Genomic DNA, 19,291 nt, shown 5'->3' with positions numbered 1-19,291 from the left:
AAATAGAATGAGATCGAATTCTAATAGAAAAGACTAGAACAGAAAAACAATAGAACAGAATAGAAAAAAATTATATATAACCATCTTCCGAAATTGGAATTTGGTACAGAATTAATTCAAATAGAAAAGATTAGAATAGAACAGAAAATAATATAAAAGAATAGCATAGAAAAACAATAGAACAGAATAGAAAAAATATAAAATATTCTATTGTAATCTTTTCTATTCGAATTCATTCTGTACCAAATTCCAATTTTGGAAGATGGTTTTATTTATATATATATATATATATATATACATTATATATATATATATATATATATATATATATATATATATATATATATATATATATATATATATATATACATTATATATATATATATATATATATATATATATATATATATATATATATATATATATATATATATATATATAATATTTCTTTCTATTCTGTACTACTGTTCTATTGTTTTTCTATTTTGTATAGAATGAATTTGAATTTGAATAGAAAAGATTAGAATAGAGTAGAAAGAATAGACTAGAAAAACAATAGAACAGAATAGAATAAGATATAATATATATATATATATATATATATATTATATTTTATTCTGTTCTGTTCTATTGTTTTGCTAGTCTATTCTTTTCTATTATTTTCTTTTCAAATTCGATTTCATTCTATACAAAATTTGAATTTCAGAAGCCATCTTCCGAAATTCGAATTTCGTATAGAATGAATTCAAATTTGAATAGAAAAGTTTAGAATAGAATGAAAAAGAATAGCACAGAAAAACAATGAAACAGAATAGAAAAAAATATAATATATATATATATTATATTTTATTCTCTTCTGTTCTATTGTTTTTCTAGTCTATTCTATTTCTATTATTTTCTATTCTAATCTTTTCTATTGAAATTCAAATTCATTCTATACGAAATTCTAATTTTAGAAGTTATCTTCCGAAATTCGAATTTTGCATAGAATTAATTCAAATTCGAATAGAAAAGTTTAGAATAGAATAGAAAAGAATAGCATAGAAAAACAATGGAACAGAATAGAAAAAAATATAATATATATATAAAACCATCTTCCGAAATTGGAATTTGCTACAGAATGAATTGGAATTCGAATAGAAAAGATTAGAATACAATATATTATTATATTATATTTTTTTCTATTCTGTTCTATTGTTTTTCTATGCTATTCTTTTATATTTTCTATTCTATCCTAATCTTTTCTATTGGAATTCGATTTCATTCTTTACGAATTTCAAATTTCGCAAAATGGTTATATATAGTTTACTTTTTCAAATTCAGTTAATGTTTTTTTCGAATGCGGTAGAATTTTTTACGAATTTTATAGATTTTTTCGAATGTGGTAGAATTTTTTCGAATTTAACCGTTTTTTTCTAATGTGGTAGAATTTTTTGGAATTTGATAGTTTTTTTAGAATACGGTCGAATTTTTTCGAATGCGGTCAAATTTTTTCGAATTCGAATACGAAATGAAACGAATTCCGAAAACGAATGTAACGAATGCAACGAATTTAGTTAAATAATGAATCAAAAAGAAATGAAACTAAACAAATTTTTTCATCCTGCACATGTCTATTTGAGATTAAAAAAATCTGACATAATCATACCGCCAGGGAGGCTACGGGCTCTTGCAAAGTACAGCTTGAAAGTGCGCAGCACAGCATTTTTTTTTTTTCACTGAGCTAAATTAATTGTAATGTGCCTATGCACACAGGCATGTAAACAAGCGCCGTGTATTCTTCAGTAAAAAAAAAAAAAAAAGGAAATCTGCATTTTTGGTCAGTAATTTACGACTCACGCTCAAAAATGCGCGCATTTGTGTACATTTGCGCCCAAATTCGCACAAAGTGTTCATTGACATTTAGGTAGCAAGCTTTCTGTGCATGCGTGGAAATGTGTGCAAATTTGCTCAAAAATACATTAAAAAAGTCTGGAAAAAGTAGATGCTCAAACAGGAGTATTGTGTGCAAGAGACCCAAGCGATGTTTAGCATTGATTATTACATGGATTATCTCTTTCCTCAGTCATCAAAGAGGATAAGTTGTGAAGAAATGGGCTGGACTTGATGGACTTGAGTCTTTTTTCAACCTCACCTACTATGTAACTATGTAAGAAAAATTGTTGCTGACAGTGCGACAGCTAGAACACTAAATGACAGCTGAGCTTCTCATATTTATTCCTTTCACAAAGTAGTCTAGCTGTACTGTTTTTGTAGCAGAAGAAAACTGAAGAGGCACAAAGAGTTGAGAAAGTCTCAACCCGAATCAACAGCTAAACACATTATTTTGAATTTGTATAATGGAATAATTTTGATAAGCAAAAGATTTTGAATTCTGATCACTTAAGCCTCTTACACACAGTCGGATTGTTGGCCAACAAAATCGTGGATGTTTGTCCGAAGGGAGTTGGCCCAAACTTGTCTTGCATACAAAACGGCAAAGAATTGTCGGCCAATAGTTACGAACGTAGTGACGTACTACATGGTTTTTCAGCTTTTTAGCGGCACCCTTTGGGCTCCTTCTGCTAATTTCATGTTAGTAGAAGTTTGATGAGTGTTGATTTATGCTTTTCATTTCGCACTTTTTAGTTGGTTTCTGAATGGCCATTCATCAATCAGACATGTTGCGGAATCGGTGGAGATAACGTGTTATTTATTATTGGCCTTGGAGTTATTGCTTTGACATTATTTTTTTGGTTGAATAATGATTGGATTTGGTATATTTTCTATATTTTTGGATGTATAGAATGCACTTTTTGGTTAAATTCTATTGGCAGATAGCATGTCTAATTTTATTTGTTAGGGTTAGGGATTAGGGTTACGGTTAGGGTTAGAGTTAGGGTTAGTGTTCGGGTTAGGGTTTATGGTTAGGGTTTTCCGATGAAGAACAAGGTTAGGACTCAGGGTCAAAGGTCAGTAGGCGTGTCCCCAAAGGTCAAAGGTCAAGAAGCATGGCTGACCCACCCCCACCAAAGTGTTCTACCTACCCCAACTAAGTCAGGGAATGAACAAGTCAAGGAAAGGCAGTTATATTTAAAAAAAATACAATGTAAAATTAACAAGGGACACCAACATAGCTGTATCTTTGATCTTAAAAACTACGGCATAATGGTGTTGTGGTAACTTGCCCAAATAAAATAAATGCATAAATAATATTATTCTTGATATCACTAGAAAAAAAAGCCTTTGAAAATTTGTTTGCCATAACTCCATCAGTATCACCAGTAAAGCAGCTTCATTATTATCCCATTATAAAGAAGAAGAGAATTGTGCGCTGCATTTGGAGATTTCATAATTTGCCACGTCACGAATGTTAATTCTCCATTACGAATACTAGTTTACAAGACCGACTGCTTCTGGCTCGTCCTTGCTTCCGAGCATGCGTGTTTGTACTTTGGACTTTTATCTGACAGACTTATGTACACACGCTCGGAAAATTCAACAACACACATTTGTCCGCAGAAAATTTTAAAACCTGCCATCCAACATTTGTCTACAGAAAATCCAACAATAATTGTCTGATGGAGCGTACAAACGGCTGGATTTTCCACTTCTCCTAGGGGGGTTACCTTTCGGGTAGAGTCCAGCATTTGCGTCCACAGACATGAATGCAAGACTCAGCCCCGCCCCCTGGCGCCCGCGTCATTGGATTCGATTGACAGCAGCGGGAGCCAATGGCTGCGCTGCTATCAATCTATCCAATCAAGAGTCAGGATCCCGTGGAGAGAAGGAGAGCGCGTCCCCGCCGAGGAGATGAAGGGGCTCAGGTAAGTAAAACGAGGGGGGCTGGGGGGCCAGTGACTGCCAGGTGTTTTTTCACCTTAATCCATAAGGTGAAAAAACACGAGGGTTTACAAACCCTTTAAGTGAAGCATAGCAATGGGGCCTGGTCTAGGACTCAACCTGTGATTGGAGAATCACACAGATGAGCCTACTTCAATGCTCCTGCAGGCAGGATTATAGTGTTAAGGTGATATGAAAATCGGAAGTAAAACTTTGTCCGACGAACGATCTGCCAACTTTCATTAGTAAGGTGCTTTTGTGACAGCCAATTCCAATTTTTCGGATGATTTTTTCTCTACGACAAAATCTGGATGTGCAGACTATAACATTTTTGGCGGATGTGAACACAACGTCTGAATTTAGTTTGATAAATACGGTTTTCGTCCCCAAAAAAAATCGTAAGAGCAAGACTACACATGCTCAGAAACGGAAGAATACTATTCAACATATTACGTCACTACTGAAGTTGAATTCTGTCATTCGAGAATTTTCGTATGATGAGTAACATCTTCACTTTCGACATGAGATTGGCATGCAATAAAAAAACGGATGAACGTTTGTCCAAAACTCTGATCGTGTGTATGAGGCTTTAGACTTGCTGCCCTGTGAAATTATCTGATGTAATTCTTACTTGCCAATAATGGAACAGGGATTAGCAGTGTGTGTACCACAAACGGTCCGTCTCATCCAATGTAGCATACAGTATAACCTTGGTTAACAAGTAATGCGGTTAACTAGCATTTTGAAAGACGAACAATTTTTTTTTTAAAACCTGATTCGGTTTGCGAGTGTTGTCTCGCAAAACGAGCAGAATTCAACCTAATGGGGTGTGCAGTACTGCATTTGGCCAGAGGTGCGGGGGTGCCAGTGATACTCGGAACAGATCAGAGCCGTTCAGAAATACTCGGAATCACTCAGAAATACTCAGAAACACTCAGAAATACTGCGTTCCCGAGTGTTTCCGAGCCTTTCCGAGGGTTTCTGAGTTCAGCCAAGCTGCCCACGAGTATTTCCGAGGCTCTCCGGCGTCCCCACCTCTGGCCACATGCGGTATTGCATGCAATAGAAGTCAATGCGGAACAAATTATCTTCATTTCCATCAACTTCTATGGGGAAACTCACTTTGATATGCGAGTGCTTTGGATTACAAGCATTCTCCTAGAACAGATTATGCTCGTAATCCAAGGTTCCACTATACAAGAGAAAAAACCTGGTGCTCAAGGCACTGTGTGACCCCTCTGGATTTTAAAAGACGGACCAGTTGTTGATATAAAATGTATTTATTTATTTATTGAAATCACACAGTAAAATTGCATTAGCAAGAAATATACTAGTCAAAGGTAACTCTTACTTGCTGACCATCAAAGTGATATTAAACTAATATTATTATTATTATTATTATTATTTTTATACAGGATTTATATAGCGGTAACAGTGTGCGCAGCGCTTTACATCTCAAGGGCAGACAGTACAGTTACAATACAATTCAATACAGAAGGAAAAAACACAGTCACTTCCAGCACGAAAAGGTCTTCTGAAGTAGAGGGCAACAGGTATAGTAGTAGTAAAATGGTATCCCAAGACTGGGTGGAAGCTGCCTTCCTCAGATGGGGTAATCCGAAGGAAACTACAGGAAAAATAAAATGGAAGGCGCGCTCACCTATTGCATTACCAATGATAATTTGATAGTCATTTATTTATTTTTATAAAAGCTAGGCTCTGAGGAAGGGGGTGTGCCCCCCGAAACGCTGCAGCGGTACCCCGTGTTGTGTTCCTGTGCATGTCCATACACTTTGTATTTTTATGGCTCATTGACTTTGTGAGTACCCACTTTTATTAAGTGGTAATGCACTAGGTGGGCGCGCCTTCCGTTTTGTTTTTTCAATGCAGAAGGAATCTGAGGGCCCAAATAGAGTGAACTGACTAAAAATATGCACTGTCACTATATTAATAACACTGGTGATAAGTGATAAATGTGAGTCGTATGCCCCGTACACACGGTCGGACTTTGTTCGGACATTCCGACAACAAAATCCTAGGATTTTTTCCGACGGATGTTGGCTCAAACTTGTTTTGCCTACACACGGTCGCACAAAGTTGTCGGAATTTCCAATCGCCAACAACGCGGTGACGTACACCACGTACGACGAGACTAGAAAAGGCCGGTTCAGAACCAAGCGCGGCACCCTTTGGGCTCCTTTTGCTAATCTCGTGTTAGTAAAAGTTTGGTGAGAGACGATTCGCGCTTTTTCAGACTCGTGGCTTTCAGATCGTTTTCTGCGGTTCAGTTTGTGCTTGTGGGTTTGTATCTGCTCTTCAGTGCGTGCAGTCAGTTTGTATCAGAGTTTTCTGTGTGATCTTGCCCGCTCGTTGCTGTTTTTCAGGTCGCTCTTCACAAGCCTTGCTGTTCTTCAGTGCGTTCTGTTACTTCGTTCTGAGCAGCCGACCGTTTTCTAGCCATGTTTCGTATGCGTACTTCTCGTACAGTTCGTGCTGTGCGGGGGCTTGGTGTTGGGGTCCTGACCTTGACACAAGTCCAGTCCATGAACAGGGTGGGGAGGAGTTCATGGACCAAGAATTGGTTGGTTCAGCGTGACCAGTTCTCTCATATGCCTTTTCTCCGTGAGATCCGTGAGAATAATCCTGATGATTTCAGGAACTTTCTCAGGATGACGGACCCCGTGTTTCACCGTTTGTTGGCTTCGCTGACCCCCTATATCAGCAGGCAGGATACCTGCATGAGGCAAGCCATCACTCCGGAGCAGAGGTTGGTCGCTACCCTGCGGTATTTGGCCACAGGGAGAAGTCTGCAGGACCTCAAGTTCTCGACAGGCATCTCCCCCCAGGCTCTTCTTTGTGGACATTTACTGTTTGTGTTTGTTTTAGCTGACCCTGACAGAAATGTGTGGAGTCCAGAAAATGGCGTGATCGTGTAACCTTATACAAAGCACTGTTGGCTGTTATTTACTAAATGCAAAGACACTTTTCACTACAAGTGCACTTGCAACTGCACTGAAACTGCACTTGTAGTGCAAAGTGGATTTGCCCTTAGGAAATAAGCCCCATTTTCTCATAAAACAACAATTACATCACCCCAAAAGTGTTGTAGCGTTGAGACAATAATCCACACATTCTTGATGAGCAATCTTTTTAATACCTGCACAATCACATGTGCATTTACCAAAGGTTTTTCTGACAAACCAACATGTTTGTTGTATAACAATTTTTGTGGTGTCATTATCCAAAATCAAAATGTCCATTTTATAGAAAACAGGCCTGTGTTAAACCCACAAGAAAGACACAAATCTTGATCTTACAAAGTTCACATTTGGTAGAACCTGAAGGCAATATCAGACATGAGTATTTAGGAACTGTGTTTGATATTGCGTTTAGATGGGGGGAAATCACCCCTGGAAAAGCCAAATTTGGAAGATGCACACAAATTTCACAATGTCAACATGTGCGACCTGCCATCACGGGGGATCAAGGGATGTGTTTTGGGGGAGAAAGCCCTTCCTCACTGCTACTTTATTATTGAGGAAGGGGTTGCACCCCCAAAATGCGTCCATTGATCTCCAGTGATGGCAGATAGCACATGTTGACACACTGTGTGCATCCTCCAAATTTGGCTTGGGGAAAAATCACAAAAACATTTCGCACATTGTAGCAGACAAAAGAAGAAAGTGATTTGGAGGGGCTTTAAACTCGCCCCAAAACATCAATGATGTTTTTATATTTTGGAATAACATCATTGATGTTTTGCTTGATGTTTTCCAATTGTAAATTACACCCCATGATCTCCCCGATCACGATCTGGGCACTTTCTGATGTGAAAGGATCTTCATCCACAACCTCACGATCACCTAAAAAGAGAGGAAACCCAAAATAAATTAGGTCGAAAAAAAATGCCGCCATCCATCTTTTACGTGAGCCTGTGGTTGCAGACACTCACCTGTTGTGGTGACTAGTTCCACCACGTCTTCTTCCTCCTGCTCATCTTGTGTTGGGTGGATTTCCCCTTCTTCCGGGGGGGGGGCTCTGGTCTCCTGGGATGAGGGGTGTCCTCCGAGTCTTTTCTCCCCTATGTAAAACAAAAATGGTATAATTAGCACACAGATATTTGATGGCAGAACTATAAAGATGAAACATTGCTTGGAAGTGGGGTACAATGATCTATTTTAGACGAGTTCCAAGATGTAGCTTTTTTATTGGCCTTTGTCAAGCTTCAATACTTTACCTGTTTAGTACAAGCTTCACAGATGTAGCCCCCCCTATAGTATACACTGGAGCACCTGTGTGGCCCCCCTACTAAAAATGGTGTTCTGGGGTCCCACACTAGTGCTCCAGTGTCCAGATGTGAAAACAACTGCTGAGTGTCCTCTCCTTACACACAATCTAGTTTGCATTTCATTCTAGTAACAAAGCCATCTACACAACCCAATTCTTTGAAGACAAGTATAGGGCCTCAAAATGGTGGCCAAATGCATATGGCCTAAACAATGGTATTTTATAGTCCGAAATAAAAATGTGTGATCCGAACGAATAATGTGCCCATGAACATGAAAGTTGCCATTTTAAACTGTACAACAGTTCCTAAAAGCACATGGAGCAGCACGAACGTAATAAACACAAGAACAATAGGAACACAGCACAACTACTTACTTTTTTGCAGCACTCTCCGGATCTTTCTGTACTGCTCATGTTCTCGTAATTTCAGGTCCGACCACCGCTTCCTGAGCTGATCTTTCAATCGTCGTACCCCGGATTTCCGGTGCAGACTCCTGACCACTTTCGCCATGATCTTGGCCTTTCGGACATTGGGGTTGGGGTAAGGCCCATTCTTTCCATCATAGTCGGCCCTCTTCAGGATGTCCACCATCTCCAACATCTCCCCAAAGGACATATTTGAGTCCTTTAATCTCCTTCTGGATTGGGACGTTTCAGGCTCCGGCCTTTCCTCCTCCTCCTCCTCCTCGTTGCTGTACTTAGCACGATCCTGCTGTCTATCCGCCATGTGCTTTTCCTCCACTGCGCCGAACGAAAAGGGGCGGGGAATAGAATAGAAAGAACGTCAGGGGCGGGCGGAGTTATACGCATGCGCAGTGTGTATAAATCGTAACGCGCGTGTGTTACGTAGATCTGTGAGCGGAGGAAGGAGCATCGGAGACGCCGATCGTGCTAATGAAGGTAGGATCTAAACTTGGGCCTATACTGCTTCGAAACTGAAGCCTATATTGTAACAAGATTAGGGGAGTTTGGCCTGACATTAGGGTTTGTCTTGTGTTGTGTCTTGCAGAGAAAATGGATGGGTTCAATGACCACAATTTCCTGCCCCTGTTCAGTGACAAGTACAGGGAGCTGCCCTGTCTGTGGCAAGTGAGACACCCCCACTATAACCATAAACAAAAGAGGCAGGCAGCGCTGGAGAAACTGCTGGAGTTGGTGAAGCCGGTGAAGCCGGTGGTCCCCACACAACCATCCCTTATTTAAAAGCTAAAATTGGTGGCCTGAGGAGCACATATCTTAGGGAGCGCAAGAAGGTCACAGATTCCCAGAGGTCCGGAGCTGCAGCAGATGACGTTTATGTCCCCAGGCTGTGGTACTATGAGAGACTGCGATTTCTGTCAGACCACACTGAAGTCAGGGAATCCCTCTCTACTCTTCCTTCCACACTTCCTTCCACCCCAGCTGAGGCTTCTGATGTCCAACCTGGGCCTTCCAGCCAGGAAGAAGTGGAGGAGCCCAGCTGGAGTCAGGTATAGCATTCCTCTACAGATTTCTGGGCAATAAAGAAATTATGTTTACTATAGATGTTATTATTGATCATTAATTGCTGATTAAAAAAAGTGTTTTACATATCAATAGACAGTAGTGGGCACCCAAAATTGGGACAAAAATGCAAAATGCTGGGCTCAGAAGGATAGTCTGTTATATTTGTTAACATTGAATTTGCAGCAGTCAGGAGGTGAAAATTGTGTGTGATTGATGTAAAAAAAACTAAAACTATGTCCCTTTTTCATACACAGGAAGACCTCAGCCAGGAGGAGGCTGTGGAATGTGGCAGTCAGGAGGAGGCGGGGATTATTAGTGTCAGCCAGGAGGAGGTGAGGATTAGTGGCAGCCAGGAGGAGGCGGGGCTAAGTGTCAGCCAAGAGAAGCCTGGGACAAGTCGCAGCCTGACTGAGTCTCAGGTTCCTCCCCTCCGCCTTCCATACAAAAGGGCCAGGAAGGCCACTCCCAGTCCTGTGCAGGATTCAGCATACAGGCTGATCCAGGAGGCTTCTGCGTCCCTCAGAGCCTTCCCCAGTCCTGAAGAGGCCTTTGCCTGCATGGCTGCCACCAAATTGCAGGGCATGCAGGAGGGCCAACGCAAGATCTCTGAGGACCTGATTTATAAAGTCCTACGTAAGGGGTTGAGTGGGGAACTGACACACAAGACGGATGTCATTGAGATCGACGATCCTCCTCCTCCTCCTGCTGCCACAACTCCACCACCACAGCCAAAGGCTGGAAGGAAGCGTGGAAGGAAGACCTGAGAGTGATGGCCCTGGGTTCAGTCTGGTCTGACAGAAGATGCAGTCTCTCGTATGACCACAGCCTGGGGACACAGATGTCATCTGCTGCTTTCCGGATCTCTGGGACTTCTGGACCAGACTGCCCTCCTTTAGATATGGACTCCTCAGGCCACCAATTTTGCTTTTAAATAATTGATGTCTGCCCTGGGGTTCCAAGGCTTCGCCCACTTCTGCAGTTTCTCCAGCGTTGCCTCCCTCTTTGTTTATAGTTGTGACCCCTTAATAAAATATTTTTAGGTAAATTATACTCTCCTGTGTGTTTTCATGCAAAAAGGACAGTTTGTTGGTGACGATTCAGGTACATTTCTAAAGTACAATGTGAAATTAACAAGGGACAACAACACCAAACAATCTCCTACAGATTGAATAGAACAACATATCAATGGTGTTGTCGGAACTTGTCACCAAAAACACACAAACATTTTCGGGAGTACAAATCAAAATCACCAAAAAAAAGAGAAACACAAAAAAAGATTCTACATTAAAGTCAAAAAAAAAAAATATGTTGTCAGATGTGAGAAATCAAAATATATTGAGGGAATCCCGAAAAATAGTAAAGAAAGAAGTTTGTGAGAAGTGTGTGTGAATATGAGCATCAAAACGACTTAATTCTTGTCACATTATAAAGAAGAAGAGAGTGCGCTGTATTAAACCATTTTTAACATTGCAGCGTGACGAAAGTGCTGTATCCATTACGACCGCTAAGTTTACCAGAACGAGCTGTCCCGTGTCGGAATTTCTTCTGAGCATGCATGGCACTTTGTGCGTCGGAACAGGCCACACACGGTCGGAATTGACGCGATCGGATTTTGTTGTCGGAAAATTTTATCTCCTGCTGTCCAACTTTGTATGTCGGAAAATCCGATGGAAAATGTCCGATGGAGCCCACACACGGTCGGAATTTCCGACAACACGCTCCGATCGGACAATGTCCATCGGAAAATCCGACCGTGTGTACGGGGCAGTAGACTTTCACACTGGGGCGGTTATTATTATTTTGTTCCGTTCCATTTGTTTAGATGTGGCGTTCGTTATTTAAGATAATTCGCAACTTCGGATAAATTCGTATTAGTTACGTTCACTAACAGACAAATTTGAAAGGAAATTCCTATACCTATAATTTAATAGTTAGTTATTAGTTAGTTAGTTAGTTAGTTAGTTATTCTTTCGAATTTTCAGACTTTCTTTCCTATTCTCAGATTTTCGAATTTACAAATTCACGAATTTACGATTTTACGAATTCACAAATTTATGAATTGCGATCATAACGAATGACCCGAATAACTAAACCCCCCCCCCCAAAAAAAAATTATACGAAGTGCACATGTCTAATATAAATTGTTACAATGAAATCTGTTTTATTACACAAAACTAATTCAAAAATGTATATCCAAATTTAAAGTGATAATGGACACTGAACTAATAATACACTTATCCATAAAAAGACTCCAAGTGGAAACTCCACTTATCCATTATAAGCAAATAAGTTTCAATGTTTAATAGAAACACTGCACAAAAAAAACATAATTAAAAACCATTGAATACATTTTTTTAGCATCCATATTACCACCAATGCTTTGTATGTACGTTAATAAGAGAGGAGAAAGACCTACCCTGCCCACTTATACTCATATACACCTATAAAGATTATATTTTTATAGTTAATGTTAAAATGGTGTTTGTATACCCTCCTGGAATTCTTTGATTTGATTTTTCTGCAATTGATAGTTGAGGATTGATAAATAAATATAAATGTAAGGATTTTAACTTCATTCTCGAAAATGTTTGCTTAGTGACCAAGGTGAACCCAAATAGTCAGCCTATTGTCACATAGTCTAATCTATGACATATCTTCTTAATTTTGAATAAAATAATTTAAAATAATTTTTGAATTCGAAAAGTTTTCGAAATTCTAATAGTTTTCAAGTTCGAATAGTTTTCCAATTTCCAAAGAGAATAAAATAGAAAGAAAATAATGTAATAGCATAGAAAAAAATATAATTGAGGAAAAAAATATAGCAGAAAATAAAGTAATAGAAATTAATAGAGTAAAACAGAAAAAAATAGAATAGAAAATAAAAGAACAGAATAGAATGGAATTGAATAGAAAAAAATAGAGTACAATTAAAAAAATAATAGATTAAAACAGAACGAATATAACCATCTTCTGAAAATTCAAATAGAATAGAATAGAAAAGCTTATAATTAAAAAAACAATAAAACAGAATATAACTTTGAGTTTTAATAAAATAGAAAATAAGATAATAGTATAGAAAAAGCAACAGAATAGATTAGAATAGAAAGAAAATACCTATCATCCTATTTTAATCTATTATTTTCTGTTCTATTCACAATTCTAATTAATTCTATTTGGGAAATAGTTATATTCTTTCTATTTTATTCTATTTTATTGTTTTTTTTAATTCTATTCTTTTCTACTCTATTATAGTCTATTCTATCGAATTCTTTTTTTCTATTTGTTTCTTTTCTATTTTGTTCTGTTTTACTCTTTTATAGTCTATTATTTTAATTTCTGGTATATCCTTTTCTATTCTATTAAATTTTCAATTATATTTTATTCTCTTTGGAAATTGGAAAACTATTCGAATTCGAGAACTTTTCGAATTGGAATTTGAAAACTATTTGAATTCGAAAACTATTAGAAATTGATTAGAAAACTATTTGAATTGATTCGAATTCGAATTCCATCCAAAAATGTTTTCCATTATTTCTGATTCGTTGAAATTCGGTACTATTCAAATTCAGAATGAAACAAACTACACATGTCTATCAGGCTCCTAGAGTATTCAACCACAATTATTTTTATAAATAAAGCATACACATTTGCAAACATTGCCACATCATCCCTTAATAAGTGTTGAAATATCTGGCTTATGGCATGATCAGGTGAAAATCTGTGTCTATTTGGATCTGTCAGGTTGGTGTCCTCGGTGAAAGCTCTCTCAAAACCAGATTTAATGGCGCTCCAGAATTTTTGTTTGAAGTTTTTGCCAATGAAGACATAGAGAAGAGGGTTCACACAGCTGTTTGAGTATGCCAATAAAGGTGATATAACAGAGGCTATCGAATCCACAAGCCTAAGATCAATAAGCATTCCGTATGAATCCATGATGGAAAATACATGGTAAGGAAACCAGCAAATAAAGAAGGAAATGATGACGGCTGCAATTACTTTGTAAGGTTTGGTAGATGTTACTCTGGGATTTCTTTGAATACTCAAAAAGATGACAGTGTAACAGAAGAAAATGATGGTAAAAGGAATAACAAATAGAATGATACATCTCATTATAACTTGTGTATTGTGCATTAACCGATCTACATAACACATCACAATGGTATCACTGACATTATATGTATCTGTATATTTGAAGTAAGATATGCAGAGTAGTAAAGATATGATCCAAAGTGCAAGAACGACTTTCACAGCCAGTCTCACGGTGCGATGGTTCCGATACCAAACAGGGAAGACTACGGAGATGCAGCGATCAATGCTGATGACGGTGAGTTGTAGGACACTGGCAGACAGATTAAGAAATAATGCAAAATCATTAAGCTTGCACATGAAGGTTCCAAATGGCCAGTGAAAGTCAAGTGCAATGGAAGTGATGTTTAAGGGTAGGAAAAGGCAGAAGGTAAAATCCGCAAAAGCTAAACTTAAGAACCAAACAGAGTTGACCGTCTTTTTCATTTTGAAGGCCACAAACCGGATGACCAGACCATTTCCAGTTATTCCCAGCAAACATATTCCTGATAAACCCACCATGTATGAAACATTAAGTATTTTATTTAAAGTCATATCAAATTTTTGATCTGTGTAAGTTTCCTCTGGGGTGTTGGTCTCCATACTTCCAGACATATCAGGGCTCAGATATCAAGTTTGATGCTCTGCAAAATTAAAACAATTTAAGAAATATGTAACAAAGGTACACTGAGACTTGTGAAGAAACACTCTAACCAACTGGGGGGGAAATTTCCCTGGAAATGTGTTTTTATGAGCAATTTTTGTGTCAGATAAGAAAGAAAGCACAGCACAAAGTCAACAAAATAATAAAGGCATATACTGTATACATTTTTACTTATTTTATCAAGAGGGATTTTAAAGATAACTAATCTCACCATAAACCCTAAATACACTCTAGAATCCCCAATACAAGAGTGCCAACTCAATTTATGGAAAATACAGTAAACCCAACATAAAAAGGTATCAATGTTGGAATGTCAAATTATTTAGAAAAATCACACAATAAGCAAATAAAAGGCAATGGTAATGAATTATGGCAATTGATTTCATAGCTGATCAAGTAAGAACTAAACTTATAAAAATAATCAATGTTCATAATAGTTACATAGTAGGTGAGGTTGAAAAAAGTCCATCAAGTCCAACCTATGTGTATGATTATATGTCAGTATTACATTGTATATCCCTGTATGTTGTGGTTGTTCAGGTGCTTATCTAATAGTTTTTTGAAACTATCAATGCCCCCCGCTGAGACCACCACCTGTGGAAGGGAATTCCACATCCTTGCCGCTCTTACAGTAAAGTACCCTCTACGTAGTTTAAGGTTAAACCTCTTTTCTTCTAATTTTAATGAGTGGCCACTAGGGATGAGCCGAACACCCCCCGGTTCGGTTCGCACCAGAACCCGCGAACGGACCGAAAGTTCGCACGAACGTTAGAACCCCATTGACGTCTATGGGACTCGAACGTTCGAAATCAAAAGTGCTCATTTTAAAGGCTAATTTGCATGGTATTGTCCTAAAAAGGGTTTGGGGACCCGGGTCCTACCCCAGGGGACATGTATCAATGCAAAAAAAACTTTTAAAAACGGCCGTTTTTTCGGGAGCAGTGATTTTAATGATGCTTAAAGTAAAAAAAAAAAAGTGAAATATTCCTTTAAATATCGTACCTGGGGGGTGTCTATAGTATGCCTGTAAAGTGACGCGTGTTTCCCATGTTTAGAACAGTCCCTGCACCAAATGTCATTTTTAAAGGAAAAAATCTCATTTAAAACTGCTTGCGGGTTTAATGTCATGTCGGGTCATGGCAATATGGATGAAAATCAGTGAGACAAACGGCATGGGTACCCCCCAGTCCATTACCAGTCCCTTTGGGTCTTGTATGGATATTAAGGGGAACCCCGCACCCAAATTAAAATAAGGAAAGGTGTGGGGCCACCAGGCCCTATATACTCTGAACAGCAGTATACAGGCGGTGCAAACAAGACAGGGACTGTAGGTTTGTTGTTAAGTAGAATCTGTTTGTAATTTTGAACATTTTTAACGTGTTTAGCTCCAGCCAAAAAATCTTTTCTAAGCTTTTTGGAAAACATAGGGAAGGGTTATCACCCCTGTGACATTTGTTTTGCTGTCTTTCCTCCTCTTCAGAAGATTTCACCTCACTTTTTTGTCCCAATGAAAAATGTTTTTTGAAAATTTGGGTTTTTTTGTGGAACAAGGATTGGAAAGCATCAGTGGAAAGGAGAACTTGTTTTCCCATATTAACTCTTACAGGAGAGAATTTCCCTTCCTAGGGGTAGATTTCATCTCACTTCCTGTTGTCTCCTTCCGTTTGCAAGTAGGAGTCGTTTGTAAGTTAGATGTTTGAAAGTAGGGTCCTGCCCTATATACTCAGCAGAAATTTGGGCCTTAGGTGTTGCTGTGGCCACAACATTGTAAGCCCTCACAGGGCCCTGCTGTGAAATATTAGATCAAGAATTGTAATTACATGCCCCTGTTGAACAGGAGCTGAAAAATTAGGCCTTAGGCACTGGTGCTGGTGCCACAACACTGCAACCCCTCACAGACACTCTAGTTGGAACGCAGGAACGAGCCCTGCTGCAAATTATTGCTTCAAAAATTGTAATTACACGCCCCTGTTAGACAGGGGCAGAAAAATTGGGCCTTAGGCACTGGTGCTGGTGCCACAACACTGCAACCCCTCACAGACACTCTAGTTGGAACGCAGGAACGAGCCCTGCTGCAAAGTATTGCATCAAAAATTGTAATTACACGCCCCTGTTAGACAGGGGCAGAAAAATTGGGCCTTAGGCACTGGTGCTGGTGCCACAACACTGCAACCCCTCACAGACACTCTAGTTGGAACGCAGGAACGAGCCCTGCTGCAAAGTATTGCATCAAAAATTGTAATTACACGCCCCTGTTAGACAGGGGCAGAAAAATTGGGCCCTAGGCACTGGTGCTGGTGCCACAACACTGCAACCCCTCACAGACACTCTAGTTGGAATGCAGGAACGAGCCCTGCTGCAAAGTATTACATCAAAAATTGTAATTACACGCCCCTGTTAAACAGGGGCTGAAAAATTGTGCCTTAGGCACTGGTGGTGGCGCCCAGAACCAAAAATGTTCTTACAAGCTATCAGCGTGATGATTGAGGAGGAAGAGGATAATTACTCAGGGATAGTCACTCAGCATCAGCATAGGCAGTCTTTGAAGGGATCTGAGATTTCAAAAAAAATTATTCGGTTACATCAGCATCAGGTGCTTGGTAGCTGGTGGTGATCCAAGACTCATTCATTTTTATGAAGGTCAGCCGATCGACCGAGTCGGTGGACAGACGCACCCTGTGATCGGTTACCACGCCTCCAGCAGCACTGAATGTGCGTTCCGAAAGAACGCTGGATGCAGGACAGGCCAGTAGCTCAATTGCATACTGTGCAAGCTCTGGCCAGTGATCCATCCTCAAGACCCAGTAACCCAGAGGATTTTCGGTGGGAAAGGTGTCCAAGTCTGATCTTGCCCCTAGGTATTCCTGCACCATGTAAAACAGACGCTGGCGATGGTTGCTGGAACCGATCATACCTTGGGGCTGCGGACCAAAAAATTGTCTGAACGCATCGGTCAGACGGCCACCTTCTCCACCGCTCCTTCTTTGACTGACCGAAGCCTCAGCAACACGTTGTCCAGAAACAGGAGTTTGTAACCTCCCAGTCTCTGGGAACGCGTTGCACAGACCTTTCTGCAAGGCCTCCCGAAGATGTTTCATCCTCTGCTCCCTCTGCGATGGCAAGATAAGGTCCGCAACCTTACCCTTGTAACGTGGATCAAGGAGGGTTGCCAGCCAGTATTGGTCCTTCTCCTTGATACCACGAATACGAGGATCCTTACGCAGGCTTTGCAGGATCAGGGAGGCCATGCAGCGTAGGTTTGCTGAGGCATTCGGTCCGGAGTCCTCTGGGTCACTAAGAACGACATGGTCCGCAGCCACCTCCTCCCAGCCACGTACAAGTCCATGTGTTTCTTGGGACTGATCCCTTAAAGACTGCTGCTGATGCTGAGTGCCAGGCTCCACCTCCATACTGACACAATCTTCCTCCTCCTCCTCTTCCTCCTCGTCCTCTTCCTGTGTGATCGGCGGGCACGCAGGAACACTGTCTGGATAAAGGGGGCCTTGAGAGCTAAGGAAGTCCTCCTCTTCCTGCCTCTGTTCTGCCTCAAGTGCCCTGTCCATTATTCCACGCAGCGTGTGCTCCAACAGGTGGACAAGGGGGACAGTGTCACTGATGCATGCACTGTCACTGCTCACCATCCTCGTGGCCTCCTCGAATGGTGACAGGACAGTGCATGCATCCCTGATCATGGCCCACTGGCGTGGGGAAAAAAAACCAAGCTCCCCTGACCCTGTCCTGGTGCCATAGTCGCACAGGTACTCATTGATGGCCCTCTGCTGCGTGTGCAGCCGCTGCAGCATGGCCAACGTTGAGTTCCACCTGGTGGGCATGTCACAGATTAGGCGGTTCTTGGGCAGGTTAAACTCCTTTTGGAGGTCCGTCAGTCGAGCACTGGCATTATATGACCGGCGGAAATGCACACAGACTTTCCTGGCCTGCCTCAGGACATCCTGTAAGCCCGGGTACCTGCCCAAGAACCGCTGCACCACCAAGTTAAGGACGTGAGCCAAACAGGGCACATGGGTCATTTGTCCCTGTCGGAGGGCAGAGAGGAGGTTGGTGCCATTGTCGCAAACCACCATTCCTGCCTTAAGTTGGCGTGGCGTCAACCACCTCTGAACCTGCCCCTGCAGAGCTGACAGAACCTCTGCCCCAGTGTGGCTCCTGTCCCCCAAGCACACCAGCTCAAGCACCGCATGGCATCTTTTGGCCTGCGTACTTGCGTAGCCCCTTGAACGCCTACGGAGCACCGCTGGTTCCGAGGAAGAGGCCATGGAGGAAGAAGAAGAGGAGGGGGTGGAGGAGAGAGGTGTGTCACAATCAGCATTTTGGAGGCGTGGTGGCGGAACAACCTCCAACACTACTGCACCTTGTCCTGCATCCTTCCCAGCTGCCAGCAGAGTCACCCAATGCGCCGTGAAACTTAGGTAACGTCCCTGTCCATGCCTGCTGGACCATGAGTCAGCGGTAATATGCACCTTACCGCTGACCGCCCTGTCCAGCGAGGCATGGACATTGCCTTCCACATGCCGGTAGAGAGCCGGAATCGCCTTCCGTGAGAAAAAGTGGCGTTTGGGTACCTGCCACTGAGGAACCGCACATTCCACAAACTCACGGAAGGGAGCAGAGTCTACCAACTGAAAAGGCAGCAGTTGAAGTGCTAGCAATTTTGCCAAGCTAGCATTCAACCGCTGGGCATGTGGATGGCTGGGAGCAAACTTCTTTCGGCGGTGCAGCAGCTGGGGCAGGGAAATTTGCCTGGTACAATCTGACGTCGGTGTACCAAAAGCAGATTGCCCACAAGTACTTGGCTGTGACACACCTAATTCTACACCTTCATTCCTCTCACTGCAGGTCTCAGAGAGGACTGAAGGTCTAGTGGGGTTGGAAATCTCAGCTGATGAGGAGCAAGGAGAGATCCTCTTTGTTCTTTGGTGTGGGTCTTTTAGATACGCTTGCCAACGA

The 19,291-nt window shown here is 40.8% G+C and overlaps 1 protein-coding gene across 1 annotated transcript; it reads right to left on the bottom strand.

The window, feature by feature from the left end:
- Positions 1 to 13,149: 13,149 nt before the first annotated feature.
- On the bottom strand, positions 13,150 to 14,274 carry LOC141109823 (chemerin-like receptor 1). The gene has a single exon (XM_073601086.1). The coding sequence runs from the start codon at positions 14,272 to 14,274 to the stop codon at positions 13,150 to 13,152; it is 1,125 nt and encodes a 374-aa protein (XP_073457187.1).
- Positions 14,275 to 19,291: the final 5,017 nt, after the last annotated feature.

Source organism: Aquarana catesbeiana, linkage group LG10 (genome assembly GCF_042186555.1).
Source record: "Aquarana catesbeiana isolate 2022-GZ linkage group LG10, ASM4218655v1, whole genome shotgun sequence".
Classification (NCBI taxonomy): domain Eukaryota; kingdom Metazoa; phylum Chordata; class Amphibia; order Anura; family Ranidae; genus Aquarana; species Aquarana catesbeiana.
This window is presented reverse-complemented; position numbering and strand designations above follow the sequence as displayed.

Bases quoted from the DNA above. Each gene is read 5' to 3' on its own strand.
- LOC141109823 (XM_073601086.1), bottom strand. From the start codon at position 14,274: ATGTCTGGAAGTATGGAGACCAACACCCCAGAGGAAACTTACACAGAT.